Genomic DNA, 20,286 nt, shown 5'->3' on the forward strand with positions numbered 1-20,286 from the left:
ATAATTTCCACGGAAGGGGGATTTCCGGAGTGACCGAAAAAAACGACTAGAAATTAAAGTTTTTTTTTAATGAAACCATGTTAAGGAAAATTTTCCCGGCTGAATCTTCTGCAATAAATTTTACGGAGGGGGATTTTGAGCGAGGATGGAATCGCCCGTAAGGAATTTTATGGGGGTATATTTTACTTGGGAAGAACTTCCACGGAGGAGTGTTTCGGGAGGGGAAAGAATTTTTCATGGAGGGTGAGCTTGATCTACTGACATTATTTGAAAATCATCAGAAATTAAATAAGAAAAGCAATTTTTTTCCGCTGAAAGTAAGGAGTAAAATGCTCCTTACTTTCAGTTGAAAAAAATTGTTTTTTTTATTCAATTGAGCATTAAAATACGCTTATTTCAGTATCAACCCTTGTAATCATTAGGACAACTGGTTGGTCAAATCGCAGATCGGGGAGAATTCATGAGTTACAGTGTCCATATTATCCAATGCCTTTCTGGTCAAATTTCTATACACCAAATGTTTTGAAAAGCCTATAGTCTTAAACGTCACATAATTTAATGAATTTGGAGGTCAAAAAAGAGTTCCAATGTGAAACCTCGATTATAATTATAAACGTCGCATTTTGCTTCGGTCAATTTTCTAGATCTTTCATTCTGGAGCCTGGACACATTCCTGGAGAACTAGCTTCTCACACTGCAAGCGTGCAAAACACGAGATCTTGGGAAAAATCTTGGTAAACTTGAATCAGTTTAGAGCAATGAGACTAATTACGTTAATTGTTGGGATCGGTACTTTTATCACACGGGTACCTGGCATGCGCTGTGCTGTTTTCTCCTATGACGAGCTCTGTGAACAAAACAACAGTATTATTCAGGCAGACATAGCTAGACAGTTGAAAATGTCAGGGAAACTAGCTGAAATTTTTTCGTAAGTTTGGTCTCTTTTTCATTAGTTATAGCCTATATTTTAGAACTTCTTTTGGTGAAATTGCAGTTTAGCGGCTATTAAGAAAGAAACATTACAAAACAAAAAGATTAGTATCGTAAAAATTCCTTATTTTATGCCATTTCCAAATATCACGGTCATCCTTCTGACAATGCTCCCCACTCCCTCTAATGGTCTCATTTTTAGCCCTAGAATTGTGTCTCTTCAGAAGGAGACATGCTAGAACAAAAAGAGACACAAATTTATATTACTAATGTTGGGCTTATTTTCCTGGTTTGGTTCGTGTTTTTGATAATTCATCAAAAAGTCCCCACCTCAAAGGTATTATGTAGCCTCAAAGGTATCATGTAGTATTATTGTAGCATTATTGTGTTACTAATAAGTAACACAATAATGGAAGAAAACTGATACGAAACAGATAAAAAAAAACAAGGAAATATAATTTGTTGATACTTGCTACATATTGTAAATAAGAATTCCGTCGTTTTTGGTGATTCGGTGTCCCCCTGGAAAATCCCCTGAGGAAAATTCCGTCCGTGCGGAAAGTCTTACCGGAAAATTTGCCCCATGGAAAATTCCCGCACCCGCAAAATTGAGAAGCCAAAGAGAAAGTACAAAATAGGTGCATCAAAATATTGACCAGATGTTTTAAAGTGTAACAAAAAGACCGGATATCAAAAACAGTTTTAGGACAGGGGCTGGTTGGTGTCTAAGGACTTTCGACTTATAAAAAAAAGGACTAGAAATCCAATTTCTGATCGAATGAGCATCATTCTAAGTTTCTATGACAATGAGGCGGAGTTGATGATTAGAATGGGGCATCCCCCTCATATACGGAATAAATTCTGCTCATTTTGAGGCTTAGGTTACTCTTTACTTTCATAATAACAGCGTAGACCAGAAATATTTCCAGAAATAAAGAGGGATTTAATATCAATTTCTACCCCCCCCTCCCGCCCTTTCCTTAGAACTAATTCTGTATATACCTGAAGGCTCAATGAGAGTTAGGATGTTTTGGCATTAAATACATCCTTTGGGGCATCTGGCCCCATCCCAAACGACAAAACAATCAAGAGAACCCTCTGATAAAGGTTTAAAATACTCTTTTGCAAATGTTTGGAATTTTGAATTTTTGGCCATAGATTGATCATGGATAAAAGCAAAAGCAAGTAAAACAACAGTAAATTTACCTAAGACAGTGAAATGTCCAAGAGCCGTCCACAGCAAACTACGTATATAAATTAAATAAAACTTCATTATATTGTTAGTAATATTCATATTGTTTCATACAAATTAGACCATAAAATGGATCTTTAGAACTGAAATTGGAAAATTAAAATAGTCTCAAGTGTGTTGTTTTTATGATGGAAAGGCAGTGTGGTCTTCTTCTTTATTTAAAGATCATGGACGTGTGTTTTTCATTGTGTTTTTTTTTCCAAGGGATGATGGTATTAAACCAAGGGACCTGGAAGATCGGGAGAGGACTCATTCGAACAAACATTAAAAGTTTAAGTGACCATAGAGCATGGAGGGCAATCGTTGGTAAGGACTAAGTACAGAAAATAATACAAGTCAACAAAAGCAGGAAAATTTTGTATCAAGCCTGTGGCCAGGGTCGTATCCAGGATTTTTCCGAGGGGGGGGGGTGCAAAAGGATTTTTCAGGGGAGGGGGTAGAAAAAACGGTACTTCATTGTTAGCTAGAACACACGTGACAAATTGTATCGCGAACATGATACAAGAAACTGGTAAAGCAACTTCTTTATACCTGACAGTTAGCTTCGGCTCACAGTGAAAATACATTGTAGCTATATTTTATTTAAATGTTTAGTTGGTATTTTGTTTAGGTCAGGTTAGAATAGGTTTGTTGGTTGCCAGCGTTTACACCCCCGGTGATTATCCCCCGAGACAATATATAATTTGGGCTATATATTTGCACATAAGGGGGGGGAGGTAAAGTATTTGGACAGTGTGAAGTTAGAAAACAATTCTTCCTTCATAATATGCAGAATAATTGTACCTAACAAATTGTACTTGCAGACCCGTAATGATTTACCCCCCCCCCCCTCCCTAATGTGAAAATATAACACAAGTACCGGAATTTTTCGTGAAGAGAGAGCTGGATTTCCCGGTATTATTTAAAAAGGATCAGAAATTAAATTAAAAAAAAAAATTTCAACTGAAAGTAAGGAGCAACATCAAAACTTAAAACAGACAGAAATTATTACGTATTTGAAAGGAGTTTCCCCTTCCACAAGACCTTGCTCTTTACGCTAAAGTTTTGACTTCTTGTCAAAAAACACAATGAAACACAATGACCGTTTAATTAGAACAATGAGCTTTGTTTTAAAATTCTATAATAAAGACTTTAACGTAAATTCAAATTCAAATAATTTTCAAATAAATTCAAACAATTTTCTAAGTTTAAAACTACCACAAATAACCGTAAATAAATGACTTAAACCCAAAACGAACAGAAATTACAATAAATATCCGATTCAAAGTCAAAACGAGCAACAATTAACATGAGAAGAACTGACAACCCCCACACCTCCTCAAGACCAGAACATAATTTGCACTTTACTGAAAACAAACTACAAAAAAGTTGAAAGAAACTAACGAAGAAACCGGTTTGTTCTCGAGTTTTACACAGCGTAAACTTGAGTGAGTGGCGTATAATACATAAGTATAAAAATTACTTCTCCCTACGGAAAATAAAAAAAGAAAACTCAAATAAAATTCTCAAATTTGGAAAGCCTTATTTTAAACGGGGGGTATTTTCCGGGTGGGTATTCTTTGCGAGGTATTTTCTGGGGGTGAGTAATCGCCGGGGGGTAAACACCTAGAACCAGGTTTGTTTACGTTACGTATTTAATATATGCTATGCTTTACCCCCACCCCCCTGTAAACATATAGCCCAAATTTGTTTCTTAACTATTATATTTTTATAATACTTAGGTATATTCCTTTATGATTAACCTAACTTCAATTCTCGAGTGTGCTCTAGCTAACCAGGAAGTATCAAAAAACTTTAAAAAACGCGTCAAAAATTTATTTATATTCACTTTTACTATGTTTTTGCGAGTCGGACAAACATTTCGGGAGGGGAGAGGTCAAAACCCCTAAACCCCCTAGACACGGCCTTGCCTATGGCTATAGTCTGGCAATAGGGGGGCGTTTTATTTGCTGTTAAACTGAAAGCGATTCTGAAAGTCTAATATGCTATACAAAAATTTTATGAATGTGAGGAAGTAAAAGCTTGGTTATTATAGTACTTTGTTCAGAATAGTGCTTTGTATTTCTTTTTATTATTGTTACGGTGTGTTCTTGTAAGATAAGTTATCTTGTTGTATATGATTTGTAATTCTATACAAGGCATGTGCGATTCGATGACAAATCATTCCCGTTTAGAGCAGTTTATTGAAAGTATTTTCAAGTTTTGGAATGAGCGCATTGGAATCTCAAATATTGCCTTATTTTGACAGGCGATCAAAAAGGTAGTAGAAACTACTACTACTACTAACAACTAAAAGGAGTACTGCTACTACTAACAGCTCACCCCAGAACTATGCCTCCTGAGGCCAACGAAGCTACGCACGCTCCACCTCCATCTCAATCTATTCAAAGCCTCCCTCTTTACACCCTCACAGGAAGTTCCCATTTCCCTTAAATCGTTCTTTATGACATCCTTCCACCCCAAGCGCGAACAACCTGCCCGCTGTTTAGCCCTAGACGGTTTGCCGAAAAGGACAATCTTCGGCAGTCTGTCATCCTTCATCCGCAGTAAACGAAACTATGAGTGTTATCAAGAAATGATGAATCTTTGGTGCTATTAATGCGATTCGTAATACAACGACTACGGTAGGTATGATGACAATGAATTAAAGGAATTTAAATGTATTAATAAGAAGTAGTATCTCCATTAAAATTAAATACAACTATTTAAAAAAAACATTCATTCACTAACTCAGCTACTCCCCAGAATGGGGAAAAGCCTCCCATGTAAACTTTACAGCAAAGCTAATCTTTTATTAGAAAAGGTTTGTTTTCTCCTATACAAGTTAATAGGTCGCATGCTAACAGAAAGGGTAATTTCCTTAAACTTACTCAGTGTATCTGTGTGAAAATATCAGAAGTATCTTCTAACTGCCCTTTAATCAAAAATAAATAAAAACAATAATAATTATTAATAAATTCTTATTTTTTCAAAAAAAAAGAAGGTAAGGAAAAAAAGTCAAAAAAATAATTTACATTTTCACACTCTAACTATCCTCCCCCCTTCCCTCTTCCTCCCCCCAATCTCTAAAAATTCTGAACAATTTGTATCCTTTTATAGTTGCCGATGAAGTTGCTGGCCCAGACCGAGCATCTGTATCCAATATAACGGTCTATAATAGCACTGTAAATGAGCTTGAGAGTTGACAGAGGAAAGGTATGCTTCAATTTTCTTAGTATCCCGAGTCCTATGACAGCTTTAACTGATAATATCTCACTGTGTTTCTTCCAGATGAGATTTCAGTCGATGTGAAAACACAAGTAACGAAGGTCATATGCTTGATGAATAGCCTCAGAGGCGTATGTAAAAACGGAATCCAGTGGGGAAATAGCCCCAGTTCTGCTTAAAGTCATGTAAATGGTTTTCTTTGCATTAACAGCGAGGCAACTCACACTCACAAATACGCGGAGACACTGAAGTGCATGGTTAGCTTTTTCAACAGCTTCTTGAACAGACTTTGCAAAAACAGTTATAGCCGTATCATCAGCAAATGAAGTAAATACACCATCACTCATATAATACCGCAATGTATCTACGTAAACTAGGAACAAGAGAGGTCCCAGAACGGAACCCTGCGGCACACCACAATTAACAGGCATCAATTCACTGACAATGTCTTTGTGCACAGCACTTATAGACCGACCGAAAAGATAAGATTCAAACCAACTTAGAGCACTATTTTTAATTCCAAGACTTTTTAACCGCTTCAAAAGTATATTAAAATTAACTGTATCGAACGCTTTCTTCAAATGAATAAATACCGATAAAGTAACTAAATTTCTTTCAAATTATCTAAAAGGTGATGCATTGCGTGCAACGTTGAGTGAAGCTTTCTGAAACCGAATTGACTATCACTAACAAATACAAAAGAATCTAAATAATAATAAACTTGGGAATAAATAACTTTTTCAAAAATCTTAGAAAATAAAGGTAAAAATGACGTTGGTCTATAGTTTGTAAACTCATTCTTGTCACCTCCTTTGTGAAGTACAATCACTTCAGCTTGTTTTAACGCACGTGGAAAGTCACTTTTTCTCATTGCTAGGTTTACTAGGTATAGGAGAACCGGTAGGAGGTAAGCACTTACAACTTTAAACGCCTTAAGGTTAAGTCCATCCATTCCAGCAGAGTTTGACTTTATCGACTTGACAGCCGTACTTACGTCATTTAGATTACACTAAAAAAAACTAAAGGACTGGGATTCGCCTTGGTTGTCAAGGAACTCCTGTTCCGAAAACTGGTCACTATTCTTTCCTGCCTCGCTAGAAATATCACTACCAATTCTATAGAAATATTTGCAAAATTCATTTGTAATATCCTTCTCATTATGGACACTATGACCGTTAATTTCCACTTTTTCTGGGAAAGCTGAAGATTTGCCAGTGCCGAGCACATTCTGTATAGTTTGCCGCGTACCTTGCTTATCACCTTTGTGTTGTTCAATCTTATCAGAATAACACGGTTTCATTGCAGTTCTGCGAAGGGAATTTACTTTATTTCGAACCTTACGAAATGCTTCCCAACTACTATTAGACTCACAATTCAGGTATGCCTTAAACAGATCACCCCTCACTTGCATTAGGTGAGTAATTTCATCGGTAATCCATGGTTTACGGGGGGTTCTCCTTCTGTTCTGGATCTCAAGAACAGGACAGCACCTATCACAGATTGGACCAAGAATATCCATAAATTTATCAAATGCTCGAGACGGATAATCATTAATATCCGTCACTTCTTGCCAAGACAGCACACTCACTTCATCCTAGAACTTCTTCATATTCTTGTCCTTCATCTCCCGTAAGAGTTATTTCTCTTTAGCTATTTGAGGCTTTGAGACTGATCTGATCGTACACAAACTGATGGGAGATGATCCGAACCTGGAGTAACTGACATATTTGAATGACATTGTGCAATGACATCAGATGAAACAAATACATTGTTAATTAAAGTTGCCGAATGTTCTGTAATCCTTGTCAGAATAGTAACAGTTGGGAAGTAGCCATGACAAAGCATCAAGTTCAAAAAATCTCAATTAGAGCCGGTCAGTTTTAGCAGATCGAAGTTGAAATTACCAATAAAAACACACTCACGATTTCTTCGAAGCACATTAGTCATAAACTGCTCAAAATCCCCAAAAAAAATCATCCAGAGTAGCACTAGGCGGCCGATAAACCGAAGATATCAAAATTTTTCTTTTATCAATCTGGGCTTCAATAGATAATATTTCCAGCCTACCTTCATTTCAATAACAAAAACCATTCAGAACTGTAAAATTAATACCATTCTTCACAAGAAACGCCAAACCTCCTCCCCTCATTACTGTCCTTGATTTGCCAAAAATTTGATACCCTGGAAAAAAATGTGACGAGAGAAAATTCTCCTGAGTAAAAAAAGATTCACAAATCCCAAGAATATCAATATTACCTTTAAAAATTTCAAGAAAATTATTAACATCGTGGTGGTTAGAAGATACATGACAGTTCCACTGAGCCACTTTAAGCCCTGACATACTACGAATATCAAAATCACTAGCAGCTGAATACAGGTTTTTACTTTGGCGAAATTTTTTTTTACCTTCAAGGTAAAAAAAATAATTCAGTAGCTTTTCGCTTACTAGGAAAGTTGTCGAGCAACAAAAATTATACTTTAAAGAATGGATTTTAACAAACCTTCAAAATAAACCCCATATTTTTGCAGCAAAATCTTTTTTTAGTACGGTATTTAACTTGAGCAATATTTTATGCAAAATTGTTGGAATTAAGGCACAAGTACACAGCTGTCTTCTGGCATGTGTCCTCAAAACATTAAGGTTGTTGCAATTTTCCAAGACTTCGTTACGTTCTCTATTAAATTCAGTGAGTTGTGCATTTTTTACCCCCTCCTCCCTATTAAAAAAAATCGTGTATGCTTCTGCTAATACATATTCAATAATTTTTCAATTTATTGCAGGAAATTACAAATACTATTCATAAATTCAGTTTAAAGATATGCATTTAAATTGTATAAGATAAAATATGCTATTTCTCCTCTAATCAAAAACATGTAAAATCCACTATCTTATCAGCCAACATGACATCTTCTATTCATTTTCTTCTCTTTTTTTTAGGTTCGTAGATGAAAACAAAGATCGTTTTATATCCAATCTACGTGAGGCTGTTGGAATCAGGTCAGTTTCAGCCTGGCCCGATCATAGAAATGAAATTTTTAAGATGATGGAATACGCAAAACATTCGATAGAAAAGCTTGGAGGGAAAGCGGAACTTCATGAGCTTGGAAACGAATCTTTGTCTGATGGATCGGAAATTAAACTCCCACCTGCGGTCCTTGGTACATTAGGATCCGATCCTAAGAAAAAAACTGTGCTTGTTTACGGCCACTTAGATGTCCAGCCTGCTCTCAAGGCAAGATTTTCCTTTTTTTCTGTGTATACCTTCAGGGTCGGATTTAAATCTTTGCTGCCCCTAGGCCCCAAATGTTTGATGCCTCTAGAGGAGACAGAGATTTACAGGGAAATCCCCAAAATTTGGGGATAGTGGAAGCCCTGAATAAAAGGCAACTGATGAGTGATGAGCAATGCAAGAGAGAGGTGATACCGAGCTCTCAGCTGCCATTCTTGGGAGACATCTGACAGTGTATAAGCGGCTACGGAATTCCTGCGTTGTTTTAAGATCCCTTCCCTGTGGATAGGCAGCGTAGTAGCAAAGCGCAGCTGGCACTTTGACGATAAATCACATTAGTCCAGTTTTTATTAAGAAAACGTTCAGTTTTAATTTTTTGCGCCCGTTGGCATTGTCCGCACATAGGTCCGGGCCTATGCGTAAAGCCTAGCCTGTATATCTTTCTGTCAATTAGGTTGGATGAGGCGTCTTTCTTCCTTTTATTTTTCAGTCTGGGAGAGTTTGGCAGAAAACATCTAGAAAACTCTTTGGGAATTTTTTTCTTGAATTTTGCGGGGAGATATTTTTATGCTGGGAATATTCTTCTCTTTTATGATATGCCCACAACGACGATTACGACCATTTTTAAAAGTCAAATAAATAACGGATCCGTCGGTGATAAACAGCAGTGTTGCCAGAGAGTAGCCTCAATTCACGTAAATGTATGAGGGAATAAAAATGTATTGATTAAAGTCTAGCGGGGGCAGTTTTGTCGTTTTTTCAATTTCTTCGATGAAAATATTTAAAAAGGTATTTTAATGCAAATACCAAAAAACTACTTGTGAAAATATAGGGGAGAGGTAAATAGCTCAAGATCCAAAACTGACGCCACTGTGCCTTGCATGTTTCTCAGGGATGTCTTGGACACGAATGTCATATCCTTCCAGAGGTTCAATATTCTTAAAATCGGAGCGAACAAGACAACATAAAAAAAGTTAAGCTTCTGGAATGGTAAATTTTCCTCTCTTAATTATTTGACTTTACAAGTATTTTAATTGATTTTGTGAAACTGTATAGTAGCCTAAGTATTGAAAAAAAAATCATTATGGTTTCCCAATTTTAGCAAAAAGCTAATGATAAACATAGTATTTGACTTAAGCCACTTTTCACTTCCGTTACTTAACTGTTTGAACTAAAAACAGCTAAAAGTGATGAACAGCAGTTTTTTGCTAACAGGGTAAGTCATGATCTGTTGCTGAATACTTCACCCAATTAGCTAAAAAAAACTTATATGAACTAGTCGAAGTTTTCCTTAACTTACTTTCATTGGTTATAGTCTTAGGATCCCAATCTAACCTAATTACTTTATTTTCATATTTTAAACTAACTGAACTTAATTTTATTCATGCGGTCTAATTTATGAATATATTTAATATCCATTGGGGAGTTGATGAATTCTTTGAAATCGAACTCATTTTAAAATTCATTAGCAATCGAATTTTTTAAAGTCTGTCTACATGCTCGTCAGCTGAATTCAGGTAAGGTAAGATTGACCATAGAAATGTTTCTCATTATTGTTAATAGTGTTTAAACAAAATTTTATTTTTTAACAAATTTTAATTCCTCATAATTTCTACCAATATAAGCTGGTAGTAGTTATAATATGTAATGCGTACTGACTAGATCAGTGTTTTTGTCCTGTCTTTGCTATAATATGTCGGTATTCATCTTGTCACTGTTTAAAGGACGAACAGAAATTTTACTTCCTACCAAATCCCAGAACTTTTATGATACTAAACTGGTCCAGGTTCCATTACCTCCCCTGGAGAATAACATCTAACTCTTGCTAGCTAGGAAGTTGAACTCAATAATTATTTGTGTCGTTCATTTTGCTTCATGTATTATTAAGAACTAAATCCAAAGGTGTTCCAAAATCAGACCTATTGTCATAAACTGAAATTAATTAAAAAAAAACTTTTTCCACAAAATAAGTTTTTCAAAGGAAAGTAAAGAACTCCATTAAAAAAAAAAAATGAGCAAAAATAAAATAAAATAATCTACCAAGCGTGAAACTACCACAAATCAGCATCGATAAATAAATGAAACCCAAAACGAACAGCAATTACAATAAATAACCGAGTCAAACTCAAAACGAGCAGAAATAAACATAAGTTGGGCTCAAAACTCCTATGCCTTCCCAAGGCCAGAACATAGTTTGCACTTTACTGAAAAAATATAACTTTTCTTCTGTTCTTTACTTTTCTTTGAAAAACTTATTTTGTGGAAAAAGTTTTTTTAATTAATTTCTGTTCGTTTTATATTGACATAGTCTTTCAGGGAAAAAGAAATAATAGTTTAAATCTTTTCGTTTTTTTAAGACTTTATAGTTTGGCCTGCTATTTGTAGGCTGGAGAAAATTTTTCAGAAATTTTTAACAACATAGACCCTTTTAAACATCTGGACACAAATAGTAGTGTTTAGTTTAGTTTCATATCTCCTCTAGTTGACCTGAAATGGAAAACTTGATACCATTCGCAAAAAAATCTCTTTACCTACTTTGATAGCTTGGATACACTTACGCTATCTTGATTTGGTTAAATTTTAAGAGCAGAAGTAGCCACGAAAGTTTGAACATAATACCCTCAGTCGTTCTTGGGATAGTGCTGAGATGCCTTATTGGGAATTAGCATTAATACTGTACATTTTGATTTAACCTTAAGGCAACATTTAGTTTTGAAACATAATGGGCAAATGGGATGGTAGGCGTGGGAGGGGGCTTAGTTGCCCTTCAATCACTTTCGACTATTAGAAAGGGCATTAGCCCTTTCTGTTTTAAATCGAATGAGCCCTTTTCGAGTTCCTACGTTAACTCCTTTGATACGAAGTCGCCTGGTCTAAACAACAACAACGAAAAATAATACATAATACCCACATCGATCTTTACTATAAAAATGTCAAGCCTTCCAATCACTTTCGACTATTAAAAAGGGCACTAGGCCTTTCGATTTCCAGTCGAAGGAGCCCTTTTTGAGTTTCTACGACAACTCTATCTATAAATAACTTATATGCCTCCAGGTCATAAATTACAACCTTTGCCCTGGGGGCTCTGGGGGGGGGGTCATCCTTAAATACATAATTTCCAGAACTTTCAACTACGTTGAACAAAATGGCCGTCTCTCAATTTTGATTGAATGTTTTTGGGGTAATGGTGGGCGTGAGAGGGGGGTTAACTACTCTCCATTCACTTTTGACTATTAAAAAGGGCACTAGCCCTTTCAATTTCCAATCAAATGAGTCCTTTTTGAAATTTCTGCTACAACTTTTTATACAAACCTTATATGCCCCCTAGTCATAACTTTCAACCCTTGCACTGGGGGCTCTGAGGGGGTTATCATCCTAAAATACCTAATTTCCAGAACTTTGAACTACGTTGAACAAAATGGATATCTCAAAATTTTGATTGGATGCGTTTGGTAAAATGGTGGGCATGAGAGGGGGGCTAGTTGCCCTTCAATCACTTTCGGCTATTAAAAAGGGCACTAGCCTTTTCAATTTCCAGTTGAATGAACCCTTTTTGACGTCTCTACAACATCGCTTTCTATAAAAACCTTATATGCCCCCAGGGCATAAGTTACAACCCTTACCCTGAAGGCTGTGAGGGGTTGAGGGAGAGGGAATACCATCCTTAAAGACCTAATTTCCAAAAATTTCAACTACGTTGAATAAAATGTCTATCTAAAAATTTGATTTGATGTGTTTGGGGAAAAGGTGGGCGTGAGAGGGGGGCTAGTTGCCCTCAAATCACTTTTGACTATTAAAAAGGGCACTAGCCCTTTGAATTTCCAATCGAATGAGCCCTTCAAGTTTCTACGACAAACATTTCAATAAAAACCTTATATGCCCCCAGGGCATAACTTATAACCCTTGTCATGAAGACTGGGGGGGGGGGTGTCTTGCTCAAAGGTATAATTTCCTGAACTTTAAACTGCATGGAACAAAATGATTATCTCAAAATTTTGATTTCCACCATTGGGAAATGGTGGGCGTGGAAGGGGTGTTAGTTGCCTTCCAATGACTTTCGACTATTAAAAATGGCAGTAGCCATTTAAATTTCCAATCGCATGAGCCCTTATCGAAGTTTCTACGACAATGCTTTCTATAAAAACCTTATATTCCCCCATGGCATAACTTACAACCTTTACCATGAGGGCTGTGGGGGGGGGTCATCCTCAAAGACCTAATTTCCAGAACTTAAAACTACAGTGAATAAAATGGCTATCTCAAAATTTTGATTGCATGTGTTTGGGGAAAAGGTGGGCGTAAGAGGGGGTTTTTCTCTTCTGGAAAATTTGAAGCGTTTTCGGTAAAAAGAAAATAGTGTAAAATTACAATGACGAAGTGTTATTGTGAAAAGAACTACGTTGAGAGACTGAAGAGTTGTACCTTTTGATGTGAATGACTGTCCGGAGACGGATCTACCCTATCGATGCCAGGGACAAGAATGGGATTTGCCCCCCCCCCCCCCGGTCAAGAAACCCATTCTAGGTGTCAAATTATGGTTATTTTACTTCTCTTAAGAATATATTTATTTAATTATTTTGCTATCATTAATATTTTTCTGTGCAACAAGGTTCAAAAGAAACTCTAAGATTCTAGGCAACGACATTTTATTGGTGACAGTGTACACATACAATTTAGACTATACCCAATCAATATTACTTTATAGATTAAAATTTAACTTTAAGTGAAGATAGTGTTTAACTAATATTAGTTTGCTAAATCTTCTTTCATTAGAAGGAATTGATAGAGCCATAGTTAAATACATATTCAAGGCAAAAGTTAGTGCGTTCCATTAAATTACTATTATATTTGATTTTTTTTTTTCACTTGTTTCTAGGAGGACGGTTGGGATTATGAGCCATTTAACCTTACAGAAGATGAAGGGAAGCTGTATGGTCGAGGTGCGACAGACGATAAAGGTCCAGTTCTTGGCTGGTTCCATGCCATAGAGGCATTTCAGGCAAAAGGAATTGATATTCCGGTCAATCTTAAAGTAAATAGCATATCTGACTTAATTTATAGAAAAGTATAGAAGTGACAATTTCTACTTGTCATGTAGATCAGTAGTTAAAACAGCAAAAGCTTGTTGCGAAAGGAAAGACACTGTCAGAGGGAGCTCAATTAAGGTCTTATGAAGTGGCCAAACTAATAGCGTTAAAGCGTATATTATACATTCGCTGAATTCGTAATCCTGTAAGCTTGTTTTACATTTTATTATTCTGTTTTGCTTTTATAACAAAAAAAATTTCAAATTTAATATCTGTTGGGTTTTTTGTTGATATTAAATCGTTGTGGGCGAATTATAGGCATGCTTGCGACGTTCTTCTTTTGCTTCAGAAAAATATCGGATTGTATTTGAAGTTCGGACGTGCATCAGGAATTTTTCAATCATCGTTTTTGTTCAATGATCTTTGTTACATTGGCTCTCGCAATATTTCGATGTTTTAAATTAGTCACACCAAAGTATTAACTTCGGCGGAAATTAATTACAATTTGTGAAATATGTATTTATTGATTCATCTGTATGTTTATTTTGGACCATTTTCTGAGTCGATTGGGGTAACCTACAATGTGTTTTTACGCCTGAAGGCTGGGTGGTGGGGGTGATTTTTGCTTCGCTTACCAGAGGCGATTCATTTAAGGCTTCAAAAAATTATGTACACTGGTGTATAATTACGCATCAGCACTTACGGAGGAGAGCCAGTGAATCTTTGTGTGTGTGCGGTGAGGGGGGGGGGGGGTATGAAGTCTCAAAAAGTGCATTTTTATATCCAAAAACTTCTAACTTTCAAAGAGCCCGCAGATAAATATAGTAGTAGGTGCGGGAAGGTGCGGGGTGTTGAATTTAATCTATAATCTTCCTTAATTGCGATGAACATTTTTGGAGAAAGTTTGTAACATGGACGATGGGGGTGATAGCTCCCCTGATTTGGGGAGTATTTTAAGTATAACATTAAAGGTTACATCCATATGCTTAGGCGCACAATAGGGGGAGAGATGTGGTAAAACGAGCACCGCCAGTAAATTTTGCAGGGATGGGAGGGGAGTATTACCAAGAACGTTGATTTTGCTACGATTTAAATGGGAATATTTATCAATGTCTTCTTTTTGCCAGGAGGAGGGGGCACATCTCTCTTGTTATCTACCGGCACCATGGGGGTGGGAGACATCCCTATAAAGAAATTTTTTCGAAGAACTCTCCTGGAAAACCGTGAAAATAACGACCCTAAAATTCATTTTAATGCTTCGCATACCCCTTCCCCCTGGGGAATCTTTGAATGGGTGCACTTTTCATCATTATTATCAGTCTCTGTGCTCTATTACACGAACTTTAAACTTGGATGTAAAAAAGGGTGTTGAAGGAGGGAACCCCTACTTGTGAATACGAATTCCCTCTAGTGTAGGGTGTAACCGCAATCACATTTAAGATAGCCTTGGATAAAAAACCTAGTATTTAAAAAAAAACGAAGAGCCACCCTTGTCAATAAAAACCAAAAATCGAAAAGTTTCGATTAAAACACATGCAAAAACAAAATACAAATTACTACATATCTAATGAAAACTTTGTACTATTAGAAAAAAAGGTTAAAGTCACCCAAAAAGGGTTCCGATTCTGATGAAAACCATACAAAGGACTCCAGTATGTATGGGAATCCTAACGTCACTACATACAAAATATGGAATTTCTTATTTTTCCCTAGAAGAATCCTCCCGTAGGCATATTTTTTTGTTTTTTTTCCGAAAAGTGATCGTATCGAATCACGTTCGTTTGAATAAACATATAAAAACATAATGCTTTTTTCAGCAACAAAAGAAATCGAGTCAAAGTAAAATGCTGAATTTTAGTATTTTGACCCGTGAAACAGAAATTTCGGCCCAAATAGGACTGGATTGTAATCTAGCACCAATGCTGAGAACTATTGAAAGGGTTTTGACATAGCCTTCAAGCCTCAGAGGCCATAAGAACGTGCAATATACTATTTGTCCCTAAACATGCATGCAGTCTATAAAAAATGAGCCATTAATTGAATTAATGCCTCCAATGATTATCCAATAAAACAAACAGCTACAGGGTATTGCATAGTTGCACAATATCTATTAGGGTGTTGACCAACAGATTCTGTTTTTCAGACTTTCTGTGAGAGGTGCTTCACATGCATCGAATGAACATTCAGATGACTAAGGATTTAACCTCTCATATATATATATATATATATATATATATATATATATATATATATATATATATATATATATATATATATATATATATATATATATATATATATATATATATATATATATATATATATATATATATATATATATAATATATATATATATATATATATATATATATATATATATATATATATATATATATATATATATATATATATATATATATATATATATATATATATATATATATATATATATATATATATATGGATATTTTTTTTATTACAGGCTTCACGGCTCCATTACAGGCGATGATGTACCGCTAGTCCTGGTAATTACCTCATTTTCCAACACTGAGGTGTTTGTTATACCTTCTCTTGAACGCATCAAGGGAAAGATTTTCTGGGATTACCTCTGCCGACAAGCTATGCCATGTGACGATCGATCGTCGGGCGAAAGTCGTTTTCAGATATTCTTGGCGGGAAGTACCCTGCTCAAGGTAGACCTGACGGGCTGTACTTTGGCGAGTTGATCGCAAGGGCTTTGCTCTGTCAGGAATGAGCTTCGATAGCTCCTCTGATGGAGGGGTTATACATGTACTTGTATAAAACCGACCTGGACGCCACGTCGAAGCGTTCCTGGGTCAACGGTGGGGATTTAGCTGTCGTGTTGCCAAAGGTTCCGGCACGAACCGCTCGATTTTGAATCCGTTGGAGTAGATGGATGCAGCTTTTAGGTGCACCAGCGAAGAGAGAACATGCATATTCCATGACAGGTCTGATGCACGAAATGAATAGGGGCAGAATAAAGTCATCAGGGAGGAGGCTTTTGCATCTTAGGATTACTCCTAGCATCTTGGAGCAAGAGGATCTAATTTTACTGGGATGCTCAGTCCATGAGAGATCTGAAGAGAAGTTGACTCCAAGTAGGCGTAGTGTATCAACTGGTGTTATTGCCTTTCCTTTGAAGACGAAATCAGGATGAGCCTTCATATTGCGCGCCTTAGAAATTAGGAGCTCTTTCGTTTTCGGTGCGTTAAAACTGACTAGCCACGCATCTGTCCCCTTCTCAATTCTCTCCAGGTCAGCTGGAAGCTCCTTGTGGGGTTCGCTGGGATCTTCGTCCTTAGCAATTGATGTTTTTGTTGTCGTGTCATCAGCAATTCGGTAAGGTTTCTTCACAAGGTTGTCCCCTAGGTCGTTTATGAACACCAAGAAAAGATTTGGCCCAAGAATACTTCCATGGGGTACTCCTGATAAGACTGGGTGTTCATTTGATATGTAGCCGTCGAACTTTGACGAAGAAAGTCAGCAAGCACCTCAAATAGTCGACCATCAACTCCATAGGCATTGAGTTTACAAAGAAGTCCCTTGTGCCATACACGATCAAAGGCTTTTGCGATGTCAAAGGAGAGTAGGCGAATATTGCACCCTTGAGAAAGAAGCTCAAACCCACTCTTAATACTGCGCAATCAGACAGTCTAATGTACTGCCCAATCAGACAGTCACTTTTTCTGCGAAAACCGTATTGCGTGTCTGTCAACAACAGATGTGACCCTAGGTATTGGTAAAGGGTCTTATTAATGACGCTTTCATAAACTTTACCTGCGCAGCACAGCAGACTTATTGGACGATACGATCCTACATTAGTAAGGTCGGACTCTTTGAAACAGGGACAACATGAGTAATTTTACAGGATTTCGGGAATGATCCCGCTGCAAAGCATTTTCTATGCCGAGAAGCAAGAGGACCACCATGTTCAGGGGCACATCTTTTGAGGATGAGATTGGGAATCGTGTCAGGTCCTGAAGCTTTGGTGACATCCAGCTGGCTTAGCGTTCTGAGCACCTTACTAGTAGTTATGTTAACGCTGGTGATTTTCGCATCTGTTCCTGGCGGAAAGGGGGAGGGGAGAATCCGGGGTCATCAAGTTTGGAGACCTTTGAAGAAGCTTGTGCAAGAGCATCTACCTTTTCCTGGCCTGACTGGATTATCGTCCCTTCAACATAAAGCGAGGGAATCTACGTTGCTTTAGACGACGGTAGAGCTTCTTTGACGACCCTCCGCCATTGCTTTGCAGGGGCAATTTTCAGTTTGTCTACAAACTTGTGTTTGTAATCGGCTCTAGCTTGGCGTGCGGCTTGAACAGACTCGTTCTGAGCACTAATAAAAGCAGCCCGGTCCTCGTCTGATTTAGTCGAACGCCATTTCCTGTGAGCCTTCTTTCTGGTCTGGGTTGCCTTTCAACAACCAGCATTGAACCAATGCTTATCTCGAGATGAGACTTTTACTGTTTTTGATGGGTCGAATTGTTCAATGGCCTCTGTAATCGCTTTTCCATAAAATCCCGCTGCTTTATGTGGGGCTTCTTTTAAAAATTTACTCCACGGCTTTGCTGAAAAGAAGTTTCGCAGACCATCCCAGTCTATGCAGTGATACTGCCTGATGATCCGCTCGTGCTTTACAGGTGAAAGTTTTTTTAGATTTCCACGAGGTATAACTGCCACATGGTCGCTGGCAAAAGGATAGCTTTCGACACTAAAGGAATCCGAATGATCATTTTAGAAGAGATCAAGCCGGGATGATCCAGTACCATACAATTTAACCCATTGCTGGAAGAAAGGTTTGCAACTACTGGGACGTGTCCTGACGCTGATGGGTCCTACTCAGTATGCATTGCAATGGGATCAAATATATTTTCCATAATGCCTCAAGACTGGAAGAACTTATTGATGTACATTTACATTAAATAATAAAATTACCAGTTCAAACGTTTTAAAAGACATCAGTATATGAAACATTTGGAATTACCCATTAAACACATTTTTTTCACTCATAAATACTTTAAAAAAAAGAAAAGAAACTTAAACGTAAAGAGTGGGGCTTAGGATGGGGCAGCCCTATCATACACGGAGTAATTTTCGTTAATTTTATTATATAAAATGGTACTTTTTATTTTCATTTGAAGATAATTTAAATATTTTGCTAGCTTGCCCGTTGCGCGTTGCTGCGATCTTAAAAGAAAAGATATTCAAGGAAAATTTCTCCCGAGGAAAATTCCCCTTCTGCGAAAAATTCCCCCCGGAAATTTCTACCCCGCAGAAATTTTCTTCCACGTATTAATAACAATCGCATTTACAGATTTAGCATTATTTTACCCCCCCCCACACACCCGTGAAAAATTCCCCCTTCGCAAAATGCTCCTCCACGGAAGATTCTCTCACGGAAGAAACGAAAGTGAAGAACAAAGAAATGTGCTGTTAAAAGATAAGCGGCAGCAAAAATTAGAACGAGTCAAAAAAGAAAGTGAAGTACAAAAGAAATATTGGGTTACAAGATATGTGACAACGAGGATCAGAACGAATCAAAAACGAAATTGAAGAACAAAGAAGGCGTTTTAAGCAGTTTCATAATATCTAGGGGACAAAAACGTGAATTAACAGTTGCTCAAAATGAACAAACTGGACCATCAAATGAGACAAGGTCAAGAAGACGACCTGAGAAACGTAAATTCACGGATGAAAGTGAGCAACCTAGACCATCAAATGTGACAAGACCAATCCGAGCAGATAAGGTAAAGGGCATTGAAAAAATGTCTGAAATAATGATAAACGAAAATGAAGAGAAAAGAAATATACGGTTAGAATACTTGCGATAACGAGTCAAAAATTAAATTGAAGAACAAAGAAATATGCGGTTAAAAGATAAGCGGCAGCGAGAATTACAACCAGTCAAAAACGAAAGTGAAGAACACGAAAATATGTGGTTACAAGACATGCGGCAACGGGGATCAGAATGAACCAAAAAAAAGAAAATGAAAAACAAAGAAATATACGGTTAAGAGATATGCGACAACGAGGACAAAAATAAATTCGGTTAGAAGATAAGCCTTAGCGAGAATTACAAGCCACAGCGAGAATCACAACGTGTCAAAATGAAAGTGAAGAACAAAAAATTGTCCAGTTAGCAGACCTGCGAAAGCGAGTATCAGAACGTTTCAAAAATTAAAGTGAAGAACAAAGTACTGTACTGTTAGAAGACAAGCGACAGCGAGAATCAGAACGAGTCAAAAATGAAAGTGAAGAAGAAAGAAATATTACGTTAGAATATCAACACCATCGCCATTTTCGACGCCAAAAAACTGTGGCGCAAAACCCACTACAAACCTATAAATATGCAGTAAACTATACAAGTGTGAATTAAAAGTCATTGGGACCCTTCAGGGTTGTATGTATTCACTGTAGAGTCCTCCATTTTCCCGAGAAAAAAATAATAAAAACATGACTCATTTGGAGGTTGCTTCCTGCTCGGTCGAATTGCATTGCTACATCCACAATTTCCAAATGAATAGGTTTGGCCTTTTATAGGACGTCACTTTCTCTCTAAAGAGTTCCACAAACTAATCTGAAACCTGAACTCATGTTTTGCTTTAGCTTCATTCAACAGG

At 37.0% G+C, this 20,286-nt stretch overlaps 1 protein-coding gene across 1 annotated transcript in view; it reads left to right on the forward strand.

Annotated features, from left to right (window-relative positions):
• Positions 1–668: 668 nt before the first annotated feature.
• The window catches only part of Cndp2 (Cytosolic non-specific dipeptidase 2), a 32,332-nt gene continuing 12,714 nt past the window's right edge, over positions 669–20,286 (forward strand). The window contains exons 1-3 of the mRNA XM_089088309.1: positions 669–928; positions 8,328–8,622; positions 13,496–13,651. Of these exons, the coding sequence (XP_088944435.1) occupies positions 759–928; positions 8,328–8,622; positions 13,496–13,651 (621 nt within the window). The 5' untranslated portion in view covers positions 669–758. The remainder of the gene's footprint in view (positions 929–8,327; positions 8,623–13,495; positions 13,652–20,286) is intronic.

The sequence above is a fragment of the Artemia sp. Qi Xiang Cuo genome, chromosome 4 (genome assembly GCF_049724085.1).
Source record: "Artemia sp. Qi Xiang Cuo chromosome 4, ASM4972408v1, whole genome shotgun sequence".
Classification (NCBI taxonomy): domain Eukaryota; kingdom Metazoa; phylum Arthropoda; class Branchiopoda; order Anostraca; family Artemiidae; genus Artemia; species Artemia sp. Qi Xiang Cuo.